The sequence below is a fragment of the Panthera uncia genome (assembly GCF_023721935.1).
Source record: "Panthera uncia isolate 11264 chromosome B2 unlocalized genomic scaffold, Puncia_PCG_1.0 HiC_scaffold_24, whole genome shotgun sequence".
Lineage (NCBI taxonomy): Eukaryota > Metazoa > Chordata > Mammalia > Carnivora > Felidae > Panthera > Panthera uncia.
The window spans coordinates 66,282-83,607 of NW_026057580.1; the positions used below are offsets into that span (position 1 = coordinate 66,282).

Sequence of the window (17,326 nt, forward strand, 5' to 3'; positions counted from 1 at the left end):
AATAGGAGCTCCTGGGGTAATCGATTCCTCCCTGGAATAAACATCGGGTTGTTTTGAAGGGGATGGGAGAGTGATACTTCCTTTCCTTACAAATTTTTGTGAAGACTAAATAAAGTGGTTGGTTTTGTTTGACCCATTAGTGGTAGTGGTAATGAAATGAATTTAGTGTACTGCAACCAGCATTTAAAATAATAAATGAGTACCACAAAAAGCAAGGGCAAATATTTTTGCATGAAACTTTTGTTTGCATTATTGTTAGGTTGAACCATGTAAAATTGCCATTTTATAGATCAAGAGGGTAGCATATTGTTGATTTCATATGGCTCAATATGTGTGTGTACTTGGTGATGATGTCAATTGCATTTCTTACTGTGAGCCACAGTCCAAAGACTGAGAATACTGAAACAAAGTATGTTCAAGTGATTTGTGAGACCTAATTGTGTGTGCGTATACACACACTCATCAAACCCCTAACTACAGGAAGGAATTAAGAGCTCCTACTCTTCCCCATTTCCCAATAGTTTCAAAGAGGTTTTTTTCCCCCCTAATTTACTCTACATAACAGGTAGTTTAACATATGGAATGTGTTAGCTCAAGAGGAAGAACAGGTCAAATACATAAATAGGTTCCAGAAGAGCTTTAGGGGCCACTAACGGTGCTTGGGCCTGTGATTTGCCTGAGCAGTACAGTCATAGAACCACAGCCCTGGGCTTTCATTCTTGCCTGACTTCTAAAGACTTTTGTGTTTGAGACCCCTAGTTTAGACACACGCATGGTTGATAACCCTTAGCAGTGGCACTCCAGAGGACAACTACCGTCTGCCACATCCACAGGGTATGGTGTGTGGAATGAGCACAGTTCTTAGCTTCCCTTCAAATAGATTGACCTCTCCCACTTCACCCAATCCCTGGGCCATTGCACACCAGCATTAGTGCCCCAGCTCCTTTGCCTGATTGGGATGGCTTCATTTTACATAAAAATCTGGATTCTCCCAATTAGAATTTTTAGCAACTCCTGGTCTATGCACCCGCAAGAGCACTATAGCCCGGAGCTGAATTGAATGGTGGCCACAGCAGAGGCTTCTGCTGTCAGGTTCACTATAGACTCCACACAGCTCACTGAGCTCAGATAAGTGCCCCGCCTGGCCTCTCTGGAATGTGAGTTTGGTGCTTCTCTGATAAGGCCTGTATCACAGTAACCCCTTGGAATATGGGCGCTCATGTCTACCCCTGACCATGAAGGACCTCCAGAGGGGCATCAGAATTCCAGCCAGATGCCCCACATACCACACCATTCCCACATTGACCTTTATTTCGTTCTCCTGATTTTTATCACCCAAATATCAGAACAAAAATTAAGGATATCTTTTAAAAATTATTATCACCAGAGGTCAGGTGCCTCAGTTGGTTAAGTGCCTGACTCTTAATTTTTTTTAATGTTGATTTTTGAGAGAGAGAGAGAGAGAGAGAGAGAGAGAGACAGACAGAGTGTGAGTGGTGGAGGGGCAGAGAGGGAGACACAGAATCTGAAGCAGGCTCCAGGCTCTGAGACGTCAGCACAGAGCCCAATGTGGGGCTGGAACCCACAGACCATGAGATCATGACCTGAGCCAACCGACTGACCCACCCAGGCACCTCATGTGTCCAACTCTTGATTTCGGCTCAGGTCATGATCTCACAAATCATGAGATTGAGCCCCACCACATCACTGCTGTCAGTGCAGAGCCTGCTTGGGATTCTCTCTCTCTGCCCCTCCCCTGCTCATGCTCTTTCTCTCTAAATAAGTATTTTAAAAAATTACTATCACCAAAAGAAAAAAAAAATTACCACTCTGAAAGTGTTTGCATTTGGAATTAACCTTTATGCAAGGGCTCTTCATGGAGAACAAGTCTCAGTTGTGATTGCAGCATTAGAGAGAATTGAATGGAAAAGAGGTTGTGACTCAGTGTGCCCAGGAAAAGTCTGGAAAGCCACACTCCAGAGACTACTGGTACTTACCACTGGAGAGCAGGGTTGGAGAGAGAGGAGTGTTTTTTGCTTTATACAAGTCTGTACCATTTGCCTTCTTCCATGACCAGTATTATTTTTTAATTTTTTTCTCTTACAATTAAGTGAAGAAAGAAAACCGGGTAGAGGTAGAATAAATGGATCTTGGTGATGGACTGCACAGGGAAGGGGGTCCATATAGAGGAGGGCTCACGATGGACTGAGTCAGGGTGACTATGCTCCAAACATTGGTACCATTGATGGAAAAAGAAAACTTGGCTGAAGAAGCAGGTTTGTGAGAGAGAAGTTCAGTTAGGGCCCAGGGAAGCAGGCAGTGGGAAACGTCCTGTAGGAAATGGACAGCGTGTATGGGGCGCCTGGGTGGCTCAGTCAGTTAAGCGTCCAACTTCGGCTCAGGTCATGATCTCGCGGTCCGTGAGTTTGAGCCCCGCATCGGGCTCTGTGCTGACCGCTCAGAGCCTGGAGCCTGTTTCAGATTCTGTGTCTCCCTCTCTCTCTGACCCTCCCCCGTTCATGCTCTGTCTCTGTCTCAAAAATAAATAAATGTTAAAAAAAAAAAATTAAAAAAGGAAATGGACAGCATGTGTCTGCACCTTGAGGCAGAAGCTAGAATTGGAGCTAATGCTCTGAGAACTGTCCGCCCTGAAGGGCTGATTAAAGCCATGTGAAGTGAGAGGAGATTCCTAAGGGGAAGCACATGAAGAGAGCAAAGCCAAGGACAGAATCCAGAACAGCTAGCTCTGGGGCAGACAGAAGGAAGCCTCAGCCAGAGCTGGAGAAGGCTGGTCAGAGAAGGTGGAGCTAAAGTACCATCATCAAAGTCAAGAGAGGAGAGTTCGAAGAGGCAGACGTAGCCAGCAGTGTAGCCACAGCCGAGTGGTCAAGGAAGACCAGGAGTTAGTAATTGACCTTCTAGAGTAGTACCTTCCTAGTTCTTTGGAGTGCAACCCACAGTAAGAAATCATTTTTACATCATAACCTGTGGTGAGTTAGATCGTTGCTCCCAATTCTTCACACCCTGTGGTGGAATTAGATATCCAACATCCTTTGCCACGTGACTTTGCAGTACCTCTTACTGGGATTGATGTTGGGTTTTGACACGTGACTTGCTTTGGCTGATGAAACACTAACAGACTCATGAATATAGGTGCATGCATGATCTGGCTTGACCCCTTGTGCTCCAGTCACTGCAGGATAGCCTGCTCTAGGGCCAGCAGAGGAGACCCACACCAGACCTTCAGCCTAGAGCCAAGCCCAGCCCAACTGGGCTAGGTCCAGCCAAGATCAGCCAAACCTCACCAACCTGCAGATCCATGAGCGAGAAAAATAAATTGTAAGCAACTGAGATTTGGGGCTTATTGTACAGCACCACCACCCCAAAGGCTGACATAATCCAATATGTAGAAACATGTATCAAATATTACCAACAAAATTTTGTAAAAGAATACTTGCCCTTAAGGTATATACAATGTACTCTAATAATTTCTATTGTTACTTTTTTTTTTTTTAACGCTGGCTGCAACCCACATTTAAAAAAACACTCTTCTTGGGGCGCCTGGGTGGCTCAGTCGGTTAAGCGTCCGACTTCGGCTCAGGTCACGATCTCGTGGTCCGTGAGTTCAAGCCCCGCGTCAGGCTCTGGGCTGATGGCTCAGAGCCTGGAGCCTGCTTCCGATTCTGTGTCTCCCTCTCTCTCTGCCCCTCCCCCATTCATGCTCTGTCTCTCTCTGTCTCAAAAATAAATAAAACGTTAAAAAAAAAAAAATTAAAAAAAAAATTAAAAAAAAAAATAAAAAAACACTCTTCTAGAAAAGTTGTTCTCAGATTTTTTTACTCCAACACATCTCAGGGATATGACACACTGTATATCCACAAATAAGTGGCTCACTCACTAGCTGTGCAACCTCTGGGAAACTACTTGACCACCCCGAGCTTCAGTTTCCTAATCTGAGAAAGGGGAATGATAATAAGTGTTTAGCAAAGCCATTGGTATAAAGCAGGTATTCAATAAATATTAGCTATTATTTCCATTACTGAGAAGTTTGGTGAGAAACAGAAGGAACCAGACCTATTTCAGAGTTAAGAATGAGTTACAGGGCACCTGAGTGGCTCAGTTGGTTCAACGTCTGCCTCTTGGTTTCGGCTCAGGCCATCATCTCACAGTTTGTGAATTCGAGCCCCGCATGGGGCTCTGTGTGGACAGCATGGAGCCTGCCTGGCATTCTCTCTCTCTCTCTCTCTCTCTCTCTCTCTCTCTCTCTCTGCCCCTCCCCTCTTTGCTCTCTCTCACGCTCAAAATAAATAAACTTAAAAAACAAATTATAAAAATAAAAAAGAATGAGTTACGGATTCATTTCTTTGGGATGGGGAACCAGGCTGAAGCTATTGGAATAATAATAATAATAATAATAATAATAATAAAATTGATGACACTAGGTCTAAATAACAAAGGAGCAAGAAACCAGTTGAGGGCCCTCAACAAGGGCATCAATGAGACACCGAGCACCAGTTCTTGGCTCTGTTCGACCTGCTCTATCTCCCTCCTAGAATCTTAAAGGGACTCAGAGACCTGAATCTGTTATTAATTCCTGCTCCAATCCTGTTCTAACTTGTCCCCCCACCCTGCCTCCTACCCTCCCCACCTGAGCATGAGGATTAAGCCAGCCAGCAAAGAATAAGTAGTTGGCAGTCAGAGGGCAACACAGGGTCACACAGACAAGAGGTGGCTTTGCATCCTCAACCCATATTCTAAACTGCTCTGCGAAACAGAGACAAAGACCTGTGTTTACTGGTTATTCCTGTCCAAACCCCACTAGACTTCATGAAGGCATGTGGCCGCTTCTGATAAGTGACGGAAGAAGGGACACCATCCATGGACAATGGCATGGAATGAGCATCGGAGGCAGGTTGTAAAAAAGGCTTCTTTATTGAGAGCAGCGAGTGTTAAAAAAAAAAAACCAACAACAAATAAACAAACAACAACAACAACAACAAAGGTGTGAGGCAGGGGTGGCCCATCCTCCCCACCTCCTCCAGGGCCCACCCCTCCCTCCCATGCCCCCCACCCCACGCTGCAAGTACATACAAAAGCCGCCCATGGTGCATACAAAAAGGGCGGGTTATATAGTGTCAAAAGCTCCTGAAACTCCTTCATCTGCCAGGCACTTAGGATGAGGAAAGGAGAGAAGGGTGCGGGGGAGGCATGGGTCTGGGTCAGTGTGCACAAGTCCACGGGCTGAGGACTCACTGGTGCATCTTCCACAATCCTGCCGCAGACCCCAAGGTAGGCCCCGTGGACTAGAACAAGCCAGGAAACTTGAGTATATTAAAGAACTCCCCTCAGACCCAGCTTAGCCCTCCCTGGGCCAAGTTGGCAGGTGACTGGCAGAACTGAACCTGGTTAAGGGAAGGAGACCCAGGCCAGAAACTGGGGTTACCTGAGGCACCCACACTGTCCCTGATGGGAGAAGGGGGGGGCAGAGAACGCTGCCCAGCTCAAGGCCCTGGTCACTCAGTCTGGGTCTGAATCAGCCTCCCCAAGGTCTGAGGATGAGGAAGAGGAGGAAAGCCCAGGCCCTGCCCAGACCTTAATAGTGCCTGTGGTCCCAGGGCAGGGCCCCTAGGGACAAGGAAGACAGGGATCTTGCCCAACATGCTGTGGGTGCCCCTCAAGAGGTCCTCCCCTGCCCACACCATCCTGAGGCACGGCCTGCCTGGGCTCCTTCCTCAAGGCTTGCTGTCTGCCGGGTTGTCTCCCAAGGTGTTGGCGATCTCACTGAAGGAGGGCCGGTCCTTGGGGCTGAGGGCCCAGCAGCGCTGCATCAGCCGATAGAGCTTGGAAGGGCAGCCCTCAGGCTGAGGGAGTCTCGCCTTCCCAGCCTGCAAGTCTGTAGGGAAGATGGCCGGTGGAGCATTAGTCGAAACGTTTAACCACCTGTCTGACTCTGCGAGGCCTGCAGTTCCCATAAGCAGCCACATGAGGGCAACTCAGGGTCAGGGGCGCTTGCCAGTGGTGGGTGGGCACTGACTCAAGGAGTGTGCAGGAAGTATCTTGCAATCAAAGGTGATGATTCCCCTGGCACTGGCCCCGGGTCTCTCTGACTGGTGGGGGCAGGGTCCATGCCGCACGGGAGGCAGGCAATGCACGAGGACTGAAGTGGGGTCAATGGGCAGGCATCGGAGTAGCTGGACTGGGCACTGGGGTCAAAGACTGTTTACCAACCATTATATAAATATTAATTAGTCTTTCAGCTGGAGTGGCCATGCCTGTATACCTGCTAACACCAGCCCTGAGAGGTGAGGCAGGATTAGTCAGCCCCAGGACCCTCAGGAGCAAACTCTCCACCTGGAGATTGCACATCTGCAATCAACCTCTGGAAACACAACTGCCTACCTGCCAGCACTTCATCATCTGCCTGTCCACCATGGGGCATCTCTCCATGGGTGAACACTTCCCACATCAGCACGCCAAAGGCCCAAACATCGGACTTCGTGGAGAAATCGCCCTCCAGGATGGCCTCGGGGGACATCCAACGCAGCGGCACCCAGGCCTGGCGGAAGTGGTAGTACTCACTGTGGGAAAGAAGCATACACAGGGGTGGGGTGGGGCCTCCCCAGCTCACTGGATAGAATGGGGAACACGGCCTGGGATCCCAACCTCAGCCCACGTCTGGGTCTCATACCCAGGCTAGAACCCTATTTTTCTACATCAAGGCCCTCAGAGAAATTGGTTAACATTTATGCAAAGCATGGGGGGTGTGCTGGATGAAATTTGGAGGCATCCACGTGGGGTCTGAGGGTAAAAATTTGGTTAAGAATCAAAATTTGCCTAAATGTTAATGTTTTTAAAAGCTAACAATCGGGGGTGCCTGGGTGGCTCAGTCAGTTAAGTGTCTGACTTTGGCTCAGACCGTGATCTCAAGGTTTGTGGGCTCAAGCCCTGCGTCGGGCTCTGTGCCGACAGCCTGGAGCCTGCTTCGGATTCTGTGTCTCCCTCTCTCTCTGCCCCTCCCCCCACTCATGCTCTGTCTCTCTCTCTCTCTCAAAAATAAACATTATTTTAAAAATTAAAAAATAAATAATAAAAGCTAACAATCGTATGCATTTTCTGTTTAAAAGAAAATGTGAAAAACAACACATTACATGGAAAGAAAAGTTGAAGAGCTTTACTAGTGATAAACCAATCACGACTAAAGGAACAGCCAGACGGAACTGTGGTGACTCAGAGCCAGGGGGAAGTTCCCTGGAGAGGCTACAGAGTGAGTGCACATTCCAGAGCAATCTCTGGCAGTGGCTGCTGAGCTCCAAGTCTTAGGCTTCAAGATAGCAATTACTGAACTTAGGAAGTTACAAAGGGAACCACACGGACAGTGAAATTACATATAAACTGTTATAAAGCTATAAAAAAGGTTCATAATGTTTTATAGAGAGAAAACTTACAAGCATCAGGGACCTGTGGCCCACTGGCTAGGAAGCCTGTTACACCTTTGGAGAAAGGATGGGGAAACTCTGTCCCCTCCCAAGCCCTCCAGCTTTGGACCAAGCAGACACTAAGTGCTTTCCCACATACCCTCACCACCCCGACCGGTGTCCTTCTACCTGTTGTACACATCCTTGCTGAGTCCCAGGGCCGACACCTTCACCTGTCTCTGGGCACTGACCAGGCAGTTCCGAGCGGCCAGGTCCTTGTGCACAAAGCGATTGTTGGACAGGTGCTCCATGCCCAGGGCCACCTGGGTGCACAGTGACACCTGCAGCGAGAAAGGGGCCTGTCAGAACAGCCCAGGACTAGAGATCAAGGCAACCATCCCCGACACAACCCTTGGTGAGGTCTCAACGCCATCACTGCGACATGTAGGAAGCCCTGAAGCAAAGACACAACAGCCTCGATTTCTCTCTCTATAAAATGGGGATAATAACAGCGCCTGTCTCACTGGTCTGTTAGAAGAACTGCATTAAATGAAATTAAGCTCTTGGAACCACTCTGACACAGAGCAGGTGTTAGATTAGGTTAAGTGGCACACGGGGCAGGGAGAACACATCCATATTAACCACCTGTTGAGTGAAACACAACTGGACAGTAATCACAGCTTACATGTTTGTGGGTTGTTCCTTTTTTACTTCAAAATTACATAATTTCTGCTAGTTGTGCTTAAAGCAAAACAAGAAATATGCGTGTGTGTGTGTTTTCTGAGCATGTGTGTGAATGTACGTACACATGGGACTGGCTGCCTCCAAGCAGAGGAGCTGGGGACTAGAGAGTAGACAAGCCGGGCAATCTAAATATTTTTAAATTGTGAATTGCATAAGAAAACATCATAAAATATACATATACTCCCACAAATTAAAAAGCTCACACTCAGGTAACTGTCACTAAGTAAAAACAAAAACAAAACCCGACAATTCTAGCATCCCAGAAACCCCAAGGGCTCCTTTTTAATCATATATTCTCCCTCTCAAGAGGTAACCCCTATCCTGCCTTTTACAATAATAATCTCTTGGCTGTTCTTTATAGTTTTCCCACTTACACATACATTCATTCCTAAACCACAGAATTCAGTCCCGCTGAACCAGATAAAGCTGGAAGTACTTTTGGGTCTTGATTCTTTCACTCAATATTGTGAGATCCATCCGTTTTTGTGTGTGTTTGTTTGCGGGGACCACTGTACTTAGTCCTTTTTCACCATAAATACACCACAATTCATTCATTCTACTGCCAATGGATATTTGTTTTTCTCCAGTTTTTGGCTATTAAAAACAGTGCTGCAGGACACCTTGGTGGGTTAAGCATCTAACTCTCGATTTCAGCTCAGCTCATGATCTCATGGTCTTGAGATTGAGCCCCGCATCGGGCTCTGCGCCGAGCATGATGCCTAAGATTTGCTCTCCCTCTCCCTCTCCCTCTGCCCCTTCCCCGCTCAGGTGTGTGCTCTTTCTCTGTCTCTCTCTAAAAACAACAGTGCTGCTATAATTGTTCTGATGGGTATACATGCTTGAGTTTCTTTAAAATACTGAGACACTGGTCACAGATTAGGAGTATCTCTAGCTCTACAAAATAATGCCAAAGTATTTTCCAAAGTGTAAGAGAGTTGGGGATATTTTTCACTGATCTCCTTTTTAAAATGTCGAGCCATGGGGGCGCCTGGGTGGCTCAGTCAGTTGAACTTCCGACTTCGGCTCAGGTCATGATCTCACAGCTCACAGGTTCGAGCCCTGTGTCAGCTCTGTGCTGACAGCTTGGAGCCTGGAGCCTGCTTCAGATTCTGTGTCTGCCTCTCTCTCTGCCCCTCCCCCACTCATGCTCTGTCTCTCTCTGTCTCTCTCTCTCTCGAAAAGAAACATTAAAAAGAAATTTAAAATAAATAAAATGTCGAGTCATGTGTATTATTATTATTGTTATTACTATCATTATTGTATATAATACATTACTTAACATATTAAATGGAATTACAATTAAATTATATTAACATTTAAAAAGTATGTATCGATGGACTGGACAAGTATGGAGCACCTGGAGCACTGGACACCACACACAGCTGGGTGTTGGTGGAACAGAACAGGCACAGCAGGGCAGGGGTCCCAGTGAGAGAGCAGTCTAGAAAGGAGATGAGAAGTGTACCTGCAGGAGGCTGCCACCACCAGGGAGAGGGTGGCCCATGCCAAGCAGGAAAAAGCAGAGTATCAGGGGAGTGCTTGTAAAGACCCAAGGCCCCTTCACTCTGTCACCTTATATTCAAACCCTGGGAGCACCCACTGGGGATGCGTATGACCTGTAGCGTTTCCTTGTATATAAAAACAAAGCAAACAAATGAAAAGAGGTCCCTGGGGGAGCTTATTTAACACGTTACTGGCCAGCTGTATGTTTCTCCTGGCATACAGGCTCACTCTCAGGATTCATAAGGGAGAAGTCACCTACCACGTAATACAGTCATGAAGAAATGAAGATAAGAATGCTGCCAGTAACCAATCTTATCAAGGAAATAAAAATCACGGCCTGGTGATACCATTTTACATGTATCTGACTGCAAAAGGTCAAAAGTCTGCCATTTATTTCAAATTGTTCAGGAAAAAAATACATAAAAATAATATCCGTGTATGGGGCGCCTGGGTGGCTCAGCCAGTTATGCGTCCGACTTCGGCTCAGGTCATGATCTCACAGTTCGTGGGTTCGAGCCACGTGTCAGGCTCTGTGCTGACAGCTCTGAGCCTGGAGCCTGCTTCGGATTCTGTGTCTCCCTCTCTCTCTGCCCCTCTCCCATTCACACTCCATCTCTCTCAAAAATAAACATGAAAAAAAACTTAAAAAAAAAATCCACGTACCTATAGCAAGAGACTGATAAAGCAAATGGGGCAAAATGCAAATAATTGAACCTGGGCAAATGGTTTGTAGGGGTTCCTTGAACTATTTTTATCCTCTTTTAAGTCTGAAATATCAAAACTTACCAAACATATACACACATACACATGCACACAAATGAAAAATAACACTAAGTAAAAGCAGCCCGTGTGTGGACCAATGATGACAGTATGTCTTAACCAAAGACTATGGTTAATCTGCTTCTATGATCCTGAAGTTCGGAAACGAAAACAAGCGAATGGGAGCGGTAGAGGGGCTGCTGGTGCAAGAAGGAAACCATCGAGCCAGAGAGAAGGGCCCGGGAACATGCTGAGCGCCTGCTGTATGCCAAGCCCTGAGTTAGGCTGGCCGCCTCTCCCACATACACCCTGTAGTGTGGGGCTCATCCTCAGCTTTACCTGTGGTCCCCTGCAAGGCTCCGTACCCAGTCTAATGCCAGAGCCCAGCTCTCTCCCCAACAATACAGCTGCCTCTCCTGGCTCATATCACTGGTAATGCGGGCACGGGAAGGGCTGTCTACCCATCAGCAAGCCCGGGGGTGGGGTGCTGGCTACAAACTGACCCTCTAGCATCCCTGTGGCTCCAAGCGGTCTCACTGACCTGACTCCCAGGGTCACAGAAAGGCCGGCAGAGGACGAAGCCTAAGCACCAAGAGGGGGTCACTCCAAAGACAGATCTCAATCTGTGTGCACTGGCGAGTGACATCCCTGTGGGCCCCACTGCCTCCACTGGTGGTTTGCTAACTGTAGTGACAACCTATTAGTAGGTCATGAAACCAATTGAGTGAATCAAAATGGGCAATAAAAATTTTTAAATGGAATGAAAAATATCAGAGTATATATAACACTTAGTAAAGGTAAGTATCATTCATAAAACTTTTTTCATTAAAAAAGTACATACACATGCATGTGTTGGCTTGTGATACAAATGTGCTATTTGCTACTGTAAGTCTCAGTCAAAAGTTTTAAAAACAATGGTCTATATACAGATGGCCAATAGACACATGAAAAGATGCTCCACATCACTCATCATCAGAGAAACGCAAATCAAAACCACAATGAGGAGCGCTTGGGTGGCTCAGTCAGTTGAGCGTCTGACTCTTGATTTCAGCTGGGGTTGTGATCCCAGGGTCGTGGGATTGAGCCCGGTGTCGGGCTCTGCACCAAATGTGAAGCCTGCTTGGGATTCTCCCTCCCAATCTCTCCCTCTCTCCCTCCCTCCCTCTCTTTCTCTCTCTCTCTCTCTACCCATCCACCCCTCTCCCCGACTTGTGCTTTTCTCATTCTCTCTCTCTAAATAAATAAATAAATCATACAAAACACACAAGATATTACCTCACACCAATCAGAACGGCTAGTATCAAAAAGACAAGAAATAACAAGTGTTGGCAAGAGTGTGGGAAAAAAGGAACCCTCATGCACTGTTGGTGGGAATGTAAATTAGTGCAGCCATTCTGGAATACAGTATAGAGGTTCCTCAAAAAACTAAAAATAGGGACGCCTGGTTGGCTCTGTTGGTAGATAGAACATGCGACTCATTTTTTTTTTTTTAAGTTTGAGAGAGAGAGAGAGAGAGAGAGAGAGAGAGAAAGCAAGCACACGAGTGGGGGAGGGGCAGAGAGAGAGGGGAAAAGAGAGAATCCCAAGCAGGCCCCACACTGCCAGCGCAGGGGCTGACGTGGGAGTCGAACCCACGAACCATGAGATCATGACCTCAGCCGAAGTCAAGAGCCAGAGGCCCAAACAACTGAGCCACTGAGATGCCCCCAGAGCATGCAACTCTTGATCTTAGGGTTGTGAATTCAACCCCATGTTGGGCATAAAGATTACTTAAAGCAAACAAACAAATAAATAAAACCTAAAACATCCTATTAAAAAAAAACAACAACTAAAAGTAGAAGTAGCATACAATCCAGTAATTCCACTTGTGGGTATTTACCTAAAGAAACAAAAACATTAATTTGAAGAAATACATGCACCCCTATGTTTACTGCAGCACTATTTGCGGCAGCCAAAAATGAAAGCAGCCTAAGTGTCCACTGACAGATGAACAAATAAAGAAGAGGTGGCATATATGTACAGTTGAATATTATTCAGCCATAAGAATGGGATCTTGCCATTTGTGACAACATGGATGGACCTAGAGGGCGATACAAAAGTCAGACAGAGAAAGACAAATACCATATGACTTCACTTATGTGTGGAGTCTAAAAAACAAAACAAACAAACAACAATAACAACAACGAAGAAAAACAGACTCATAAATACAGAGAACAACTGGAGGTTGCCAGAGGGGAGAGGGGTGGGGGGATGGCAAAATAGAATACATAAATATAGAATACATAAATACAAATACAAATACAAAATAGAATACATAAAATACAATGTATATAACAACAACAACACTAGGTTGTACACCTAAAACGAACATAGTATGTCAACTATACTTCAATTAAAATTTTTTAATTTAGGGGCACCTGGCTGGCTTCGTGGGAAGAGCGTGCGACTCTTGATCTTGGGGTCATGAGTTCAAGCCCCACGTGGGGTATAAAGATTACTTAAATCAATTTTAGAAAACTAAAAAAAATTAAAAAGTCACACATAAGAAATGGTTTGGGGAAAAGCAAACGGAATATAGAACCTGTTAAAAAGTTAAATAAAACTATACTTCGTTAACATCAGGAAAAAACACAATGAAAAAACGGTTTAAACCTGTGCTGTCCCAAACAGTAGCCCCTAGCCCTGTACGATTATGTAAATTAGTTAAAACCTAACAAAATTAAAAATTCAGTTCCTCAGTAGCTCTCGCCACATTACAAATGCTCAGTGGCCACGTGAGGTTAGTGACTACCACGCCGGACGGCACTAGACAGAAAATATTTCCATCACTGCAGGAAGTTTGGTAGACAGCACTGATTCAAATCACCACCAGACTGGACTGATCTATATATCCAATATATTGGCTGATATTGCATATGCAGAGGTGCTGAATCAGGGATACCATCAAGAGTTGGGAAAAATCTCAGGGTACCTGGGTGGCTCAATCAGTTAAGCATCTGACTTCGGCTCAAGTCATGATCACGCGTTTCATGAGTTCGAGCCTCGTGTCGGGCTCTATGCTGACAGCTCAGAGCCTGGAGCCTGCTTCAGATTCTGTCTGTGTGTGTCTCTCTCTGCCTCTCTGTCTGTCTGTCTCTCTCTCTCCCCCCACCTCCCCTGCTCGTGTTCCCTCTCTCTCAAAAATAAACACTAAAAAAAATAAAAATTAAAAAAAAAAGAGTTGGGAAAAATCTCATCTTTTTGGTGTATTTCCCTTAACAAAATAAAGACACAAAATCTCCAGATAGCGTCAACCAAACATGTATAACCAGTGAGGAGAGTTGAAGAAGTCATGTGAACAGGTCCCCAGGATGATGGAGTTCCACCTGGGTGCACAGCCCCCCTGTGTCTTCAAGGAAAAGTAGAGGCCACCACATACTCCCAAAGTTGCCCCCAGACTGCCATCCTCAGAATGCCCCAAGTGCCACTGGTGGTAAAAGGGCGAGATGACAACTGAAGTGGCCGGGTCATTAACAACCAGACTCTATCTCAGGCTTCAAAACTGCAGGGCATTGTCCAGCCTTGCCAGGTTATCTGTAAGGGACAAAGGCTTTTGTTTTTACTTTCTTACTTACTTAGAGAGAGAGCAAGCACAGTGGGGGAGGGGCAGAGAGAGGGAGAGAGAATCCCAAGCAGGCTTCGCACTGTCAGTGCAGAACTGTGAGCTCAAAGAGGCACCTGGGTGGCTCAGTCGGTTGAACGTCCGACTTTGGCTCAGGTCATGATCTCACAGTTCGTGGGTTCGAGCCCTGTGTCAGGCTCTGTGCTGAGAGTCAGCTTGGAGCCTGGAGTCTGCTTCAGATTCTGTGTCTCCCTCTCTCTCTGCCCCTCCCTGACTTGCACTGTCTCTCTCTCAAAAATAAATAAACATTAAAAAAAATAAATTAAAAAAAGAACTGTGAGATCATGACCTGAGCCGAAGTCAGACACTTAACTGACTGAGCCACCCAGGCGCCCAGGGACAAAGCCTTCTGTAATGTGACTTCATCAGACTAAGCATTCCCCCCAGCCTGCTCTCTCTGATCTGGCTCAATAGCTAAACAATCTGCTACTAGTCAAGGGAAACACAAGACAGTGGACTTGGCATGGTGACTAACTTGCTATCTTTCCAGAGCGGCAGTGCTTCTGGAAATGCTGGCTAAGTGAGGACAGTAAAAGGGAATTCTGCTAGGCCCAAGCCAATTAAGTGTTTCCTTACTGCTGGGCAAGATGCCATCAGATGGCCACAGGATTGATTTCCAAATACTGTTATAAAGGCCTGCTCTTTGGCAAAGACCAGACCCACTGCTTCCTTTCCAACATGACAGTCTCAGGGCTTGCTCAGGTCCTGGCTAACCCTTCACGACAGCATTGTGCCATTCTCATGCGACAGCATCTGATTGCCTATACTGTTGTCCTCGAGGTGTGCTAAGCCGACCCTGTTCCTCATCCTGTCACTAGCCTGCAGGGACCCAAAGAGAAGTCACAGGTTACAGTTCCCTGACTTCAAAATCTCCATCATCTCATCAGCTACTCGAACAAGCATTACCTATAATTATGCCAACACCCAGGGCCCGTGTCTGATTTCTGTCAATGCTTCACTGATATCCTGAAATTCTCCTGGGGTTCTCCCCAGCCCCTCACACCAACTAGACACTCCCGTTCCAATTCTACCTGGCCGTGGGAGCACCCTGCCTACCATTCTGCCTCTCTTTAAAAACTTAACTCTTCCTCCTTCCATTCCCCTAGAACCCTAGGAATATAAAGTGATGCAGCGGTTCAATAGATTATTATTAGCACAAGAAAGTGTCTACAACTTTTAGTATACCTTTCCTAAGAATTTTCATTTTCCTGGAATCCCCAAAAAGCAGTATTTTTCAAACTACTGATCAAGCCCCACATGGGTCTCAAAATCAATTTAGTGGGTTAAAAAAAAATAGGATAGAAAATATCAAGTGCATCAAATACAATGTTTGGAAAGTTTAACTTGAGTTGTGTGTGTGTGTTCTTTTTAAAAAAATTTTATCTATTTTGAGGTGGGGAAAGGGAGATGGGCAAAGAGAGAGAGAATCCCAAGCAGGCTCCATACCAGCTGCCAGTGCAGAGCCCGATGCAGGGCTCGAACCCATGAACCATGAGATCATGATCTGAGTTGAAACCAAGAGTCAGACACTTAACCAGCTGAGCCACCCAGGCGCCCCTATGTGTGTGCATGCTATTTGGGGCATGATGTAAAATGCATTTCTTTCTTTTGAGAGAAAGAGAGAGAGCTAGAGAGCGAGCACGTGCACGTGTGCACGAGCAGGAGAGAGGGAAGAGGGAGAGAATCTTAAGCAGGTTCCACACTCAGCACGGAGCCCAGTGCCCAACCCAGGGCTCAATTCCATGACCCTGGGATCATGACCTGAGCCACAATCAAGAGTCGGAAGCACAACGGACTGAACCGCCCAGGCGCCCCTAAAATGCATTTCTTATAGGGAATCCTGACAAACATTTCAAAGCCAGTATCCTATACACCAGGACTCCTTGAACTTTAATGAGCTTAAGAATTTGCTGGAGAGCCTGTTTGAAAAACGCAGGTCCTCAGACCCCATCCTCAGATATTCCTATTCTCTCGGTCTGAGGTATGGTCAAGAAACCTACGATTTTTATTTTACGCAAAACCCATCTCCCATACGATGCAGAATATTGTCCTTGAAGAATGTGGAACCCAACTTATTAAAGCTCTCCATCACATTTAAGATGCTAGGGAGGAAAAGTGGGGGACAGATCTTTAGCACAGGCTGTGAGGACTTTCAACCAAAGAGAGTCCCTCAGGTCATGTGACAGAGGTAATTGACTTCCTGTCCGCTTGCCTACATCCCTATCCCAAACAAACCTACCTGACTCCCCTCTTTCCTGAAGCCATTCCCTTCCTGCCATTCAACTACTTCCTCTCCTTGAGAACTGAACTCAAATTACTTTTCTACCAGGAAACCTTCTTTGTTAACCACACCGTCTGTCCACCTAAAGGATGCATGTCTTCGATGTCTCTTAATTTATGTCTGTCATTCACTTCCCGTGTAATACCTGAAGTCTATAAGGCACATGCCATATTCATTTTCCCAAGCTCCCTTACTAGATCCTAAATGCCGCAAGGACGCCTGGCAGTTTCAATTTTGCAGCCCCAAGGGCCCTTAGGGCCACGACTGGCTCAGTAAAGACTCATTGGCTCCTTGCATGTCCTGATTTGTGAACTCTGGGGCCCTGACATCCTACTTAGGCTGAATAGCACATCCTGTCCTGTGGCTTTCCATCTACAGCCACTGCAGACAGTTCCTGCAGCTTGAGAGGTGGAGACAGGGGCCTGGTATCAGGAGGTCAGCTCTGGGTGACCTGGGGCCAGGTCACTTGTCCTATGTGGGCTTCGGTAAATTATGAGGAAGCCAGCCTGAAGGGTGCAGAGCCATTTCCCCAGGGGTGGCCAGGGTCCCATCCCCCTTACAGATCAACCAGCCGTACCTTTCTTTCCTGCCCCTGAATCTGTGACCTGGGTCAACCTACAAGGCAAGGAATGGTCACCTGGGAGGGAGGGCCCTAGCAGTCACTGCCTACCTGCCCTGCACTGTGACTGGTTTATGAGGTGACTTTGCCATCAGCTTAGTAGCAGAATGCCCAGTCCCAGGGAAAGAGGAGGATCCATTTCAGAGGGGAAGGAAGGAGGCTGTGGGCAGGAAGAGCTGGGCCACAGAAGGTATCAAGGTATCGTCTGAGGAGGGCAGGGGGCAGTAGGCAAGCTTTCCCTGCTTCACTGTTTCAAGCCAGGTCTGCTCCACCATGGGGCCCCAGCCAGGGATCTGTGCCTGGAAGGCAGGAAGAGAACCGGAAGGAAAGGCTGGGAGCCCACA

At 46.7% G+C, this 17,326-nt stretch overlaps 1 protein-coding gene across 1 annotated transcript in view; it reads right to left on the reverse strand.

The window, feature by feature from the left end:
- Positions 1-4,909: 4,909 nt before the first annotated feature.
- PTK7 (protein tyrosine kinase 7 (inactive)) overlaps positions 4,910-17,326 on the reverse strand; it is a 62,781-nt gene continuing 50,364 nt past the window's right edge. Inside the window, exons 18-20 of the mRNA XM_049653227.1 lie at positions 7,605-7,756; positions 6,400-6,578; positions 4,910-5,893 (exon numbers count right to left, since the gene is read on the reverse strand). Of these exons, the coding sequence (XP_049509184.1) occupies positions 5,733-5,893; positions 6,400-6,578; positions 7,605-7,756 (492 nt within the window). The 3' untranslated portion in view covers positions 4,910-5,732. The remainder of the gene's footprint in view (positions 5,894-6,399; positions 6,579-7,604; positions 7,757-17,326) is intronic.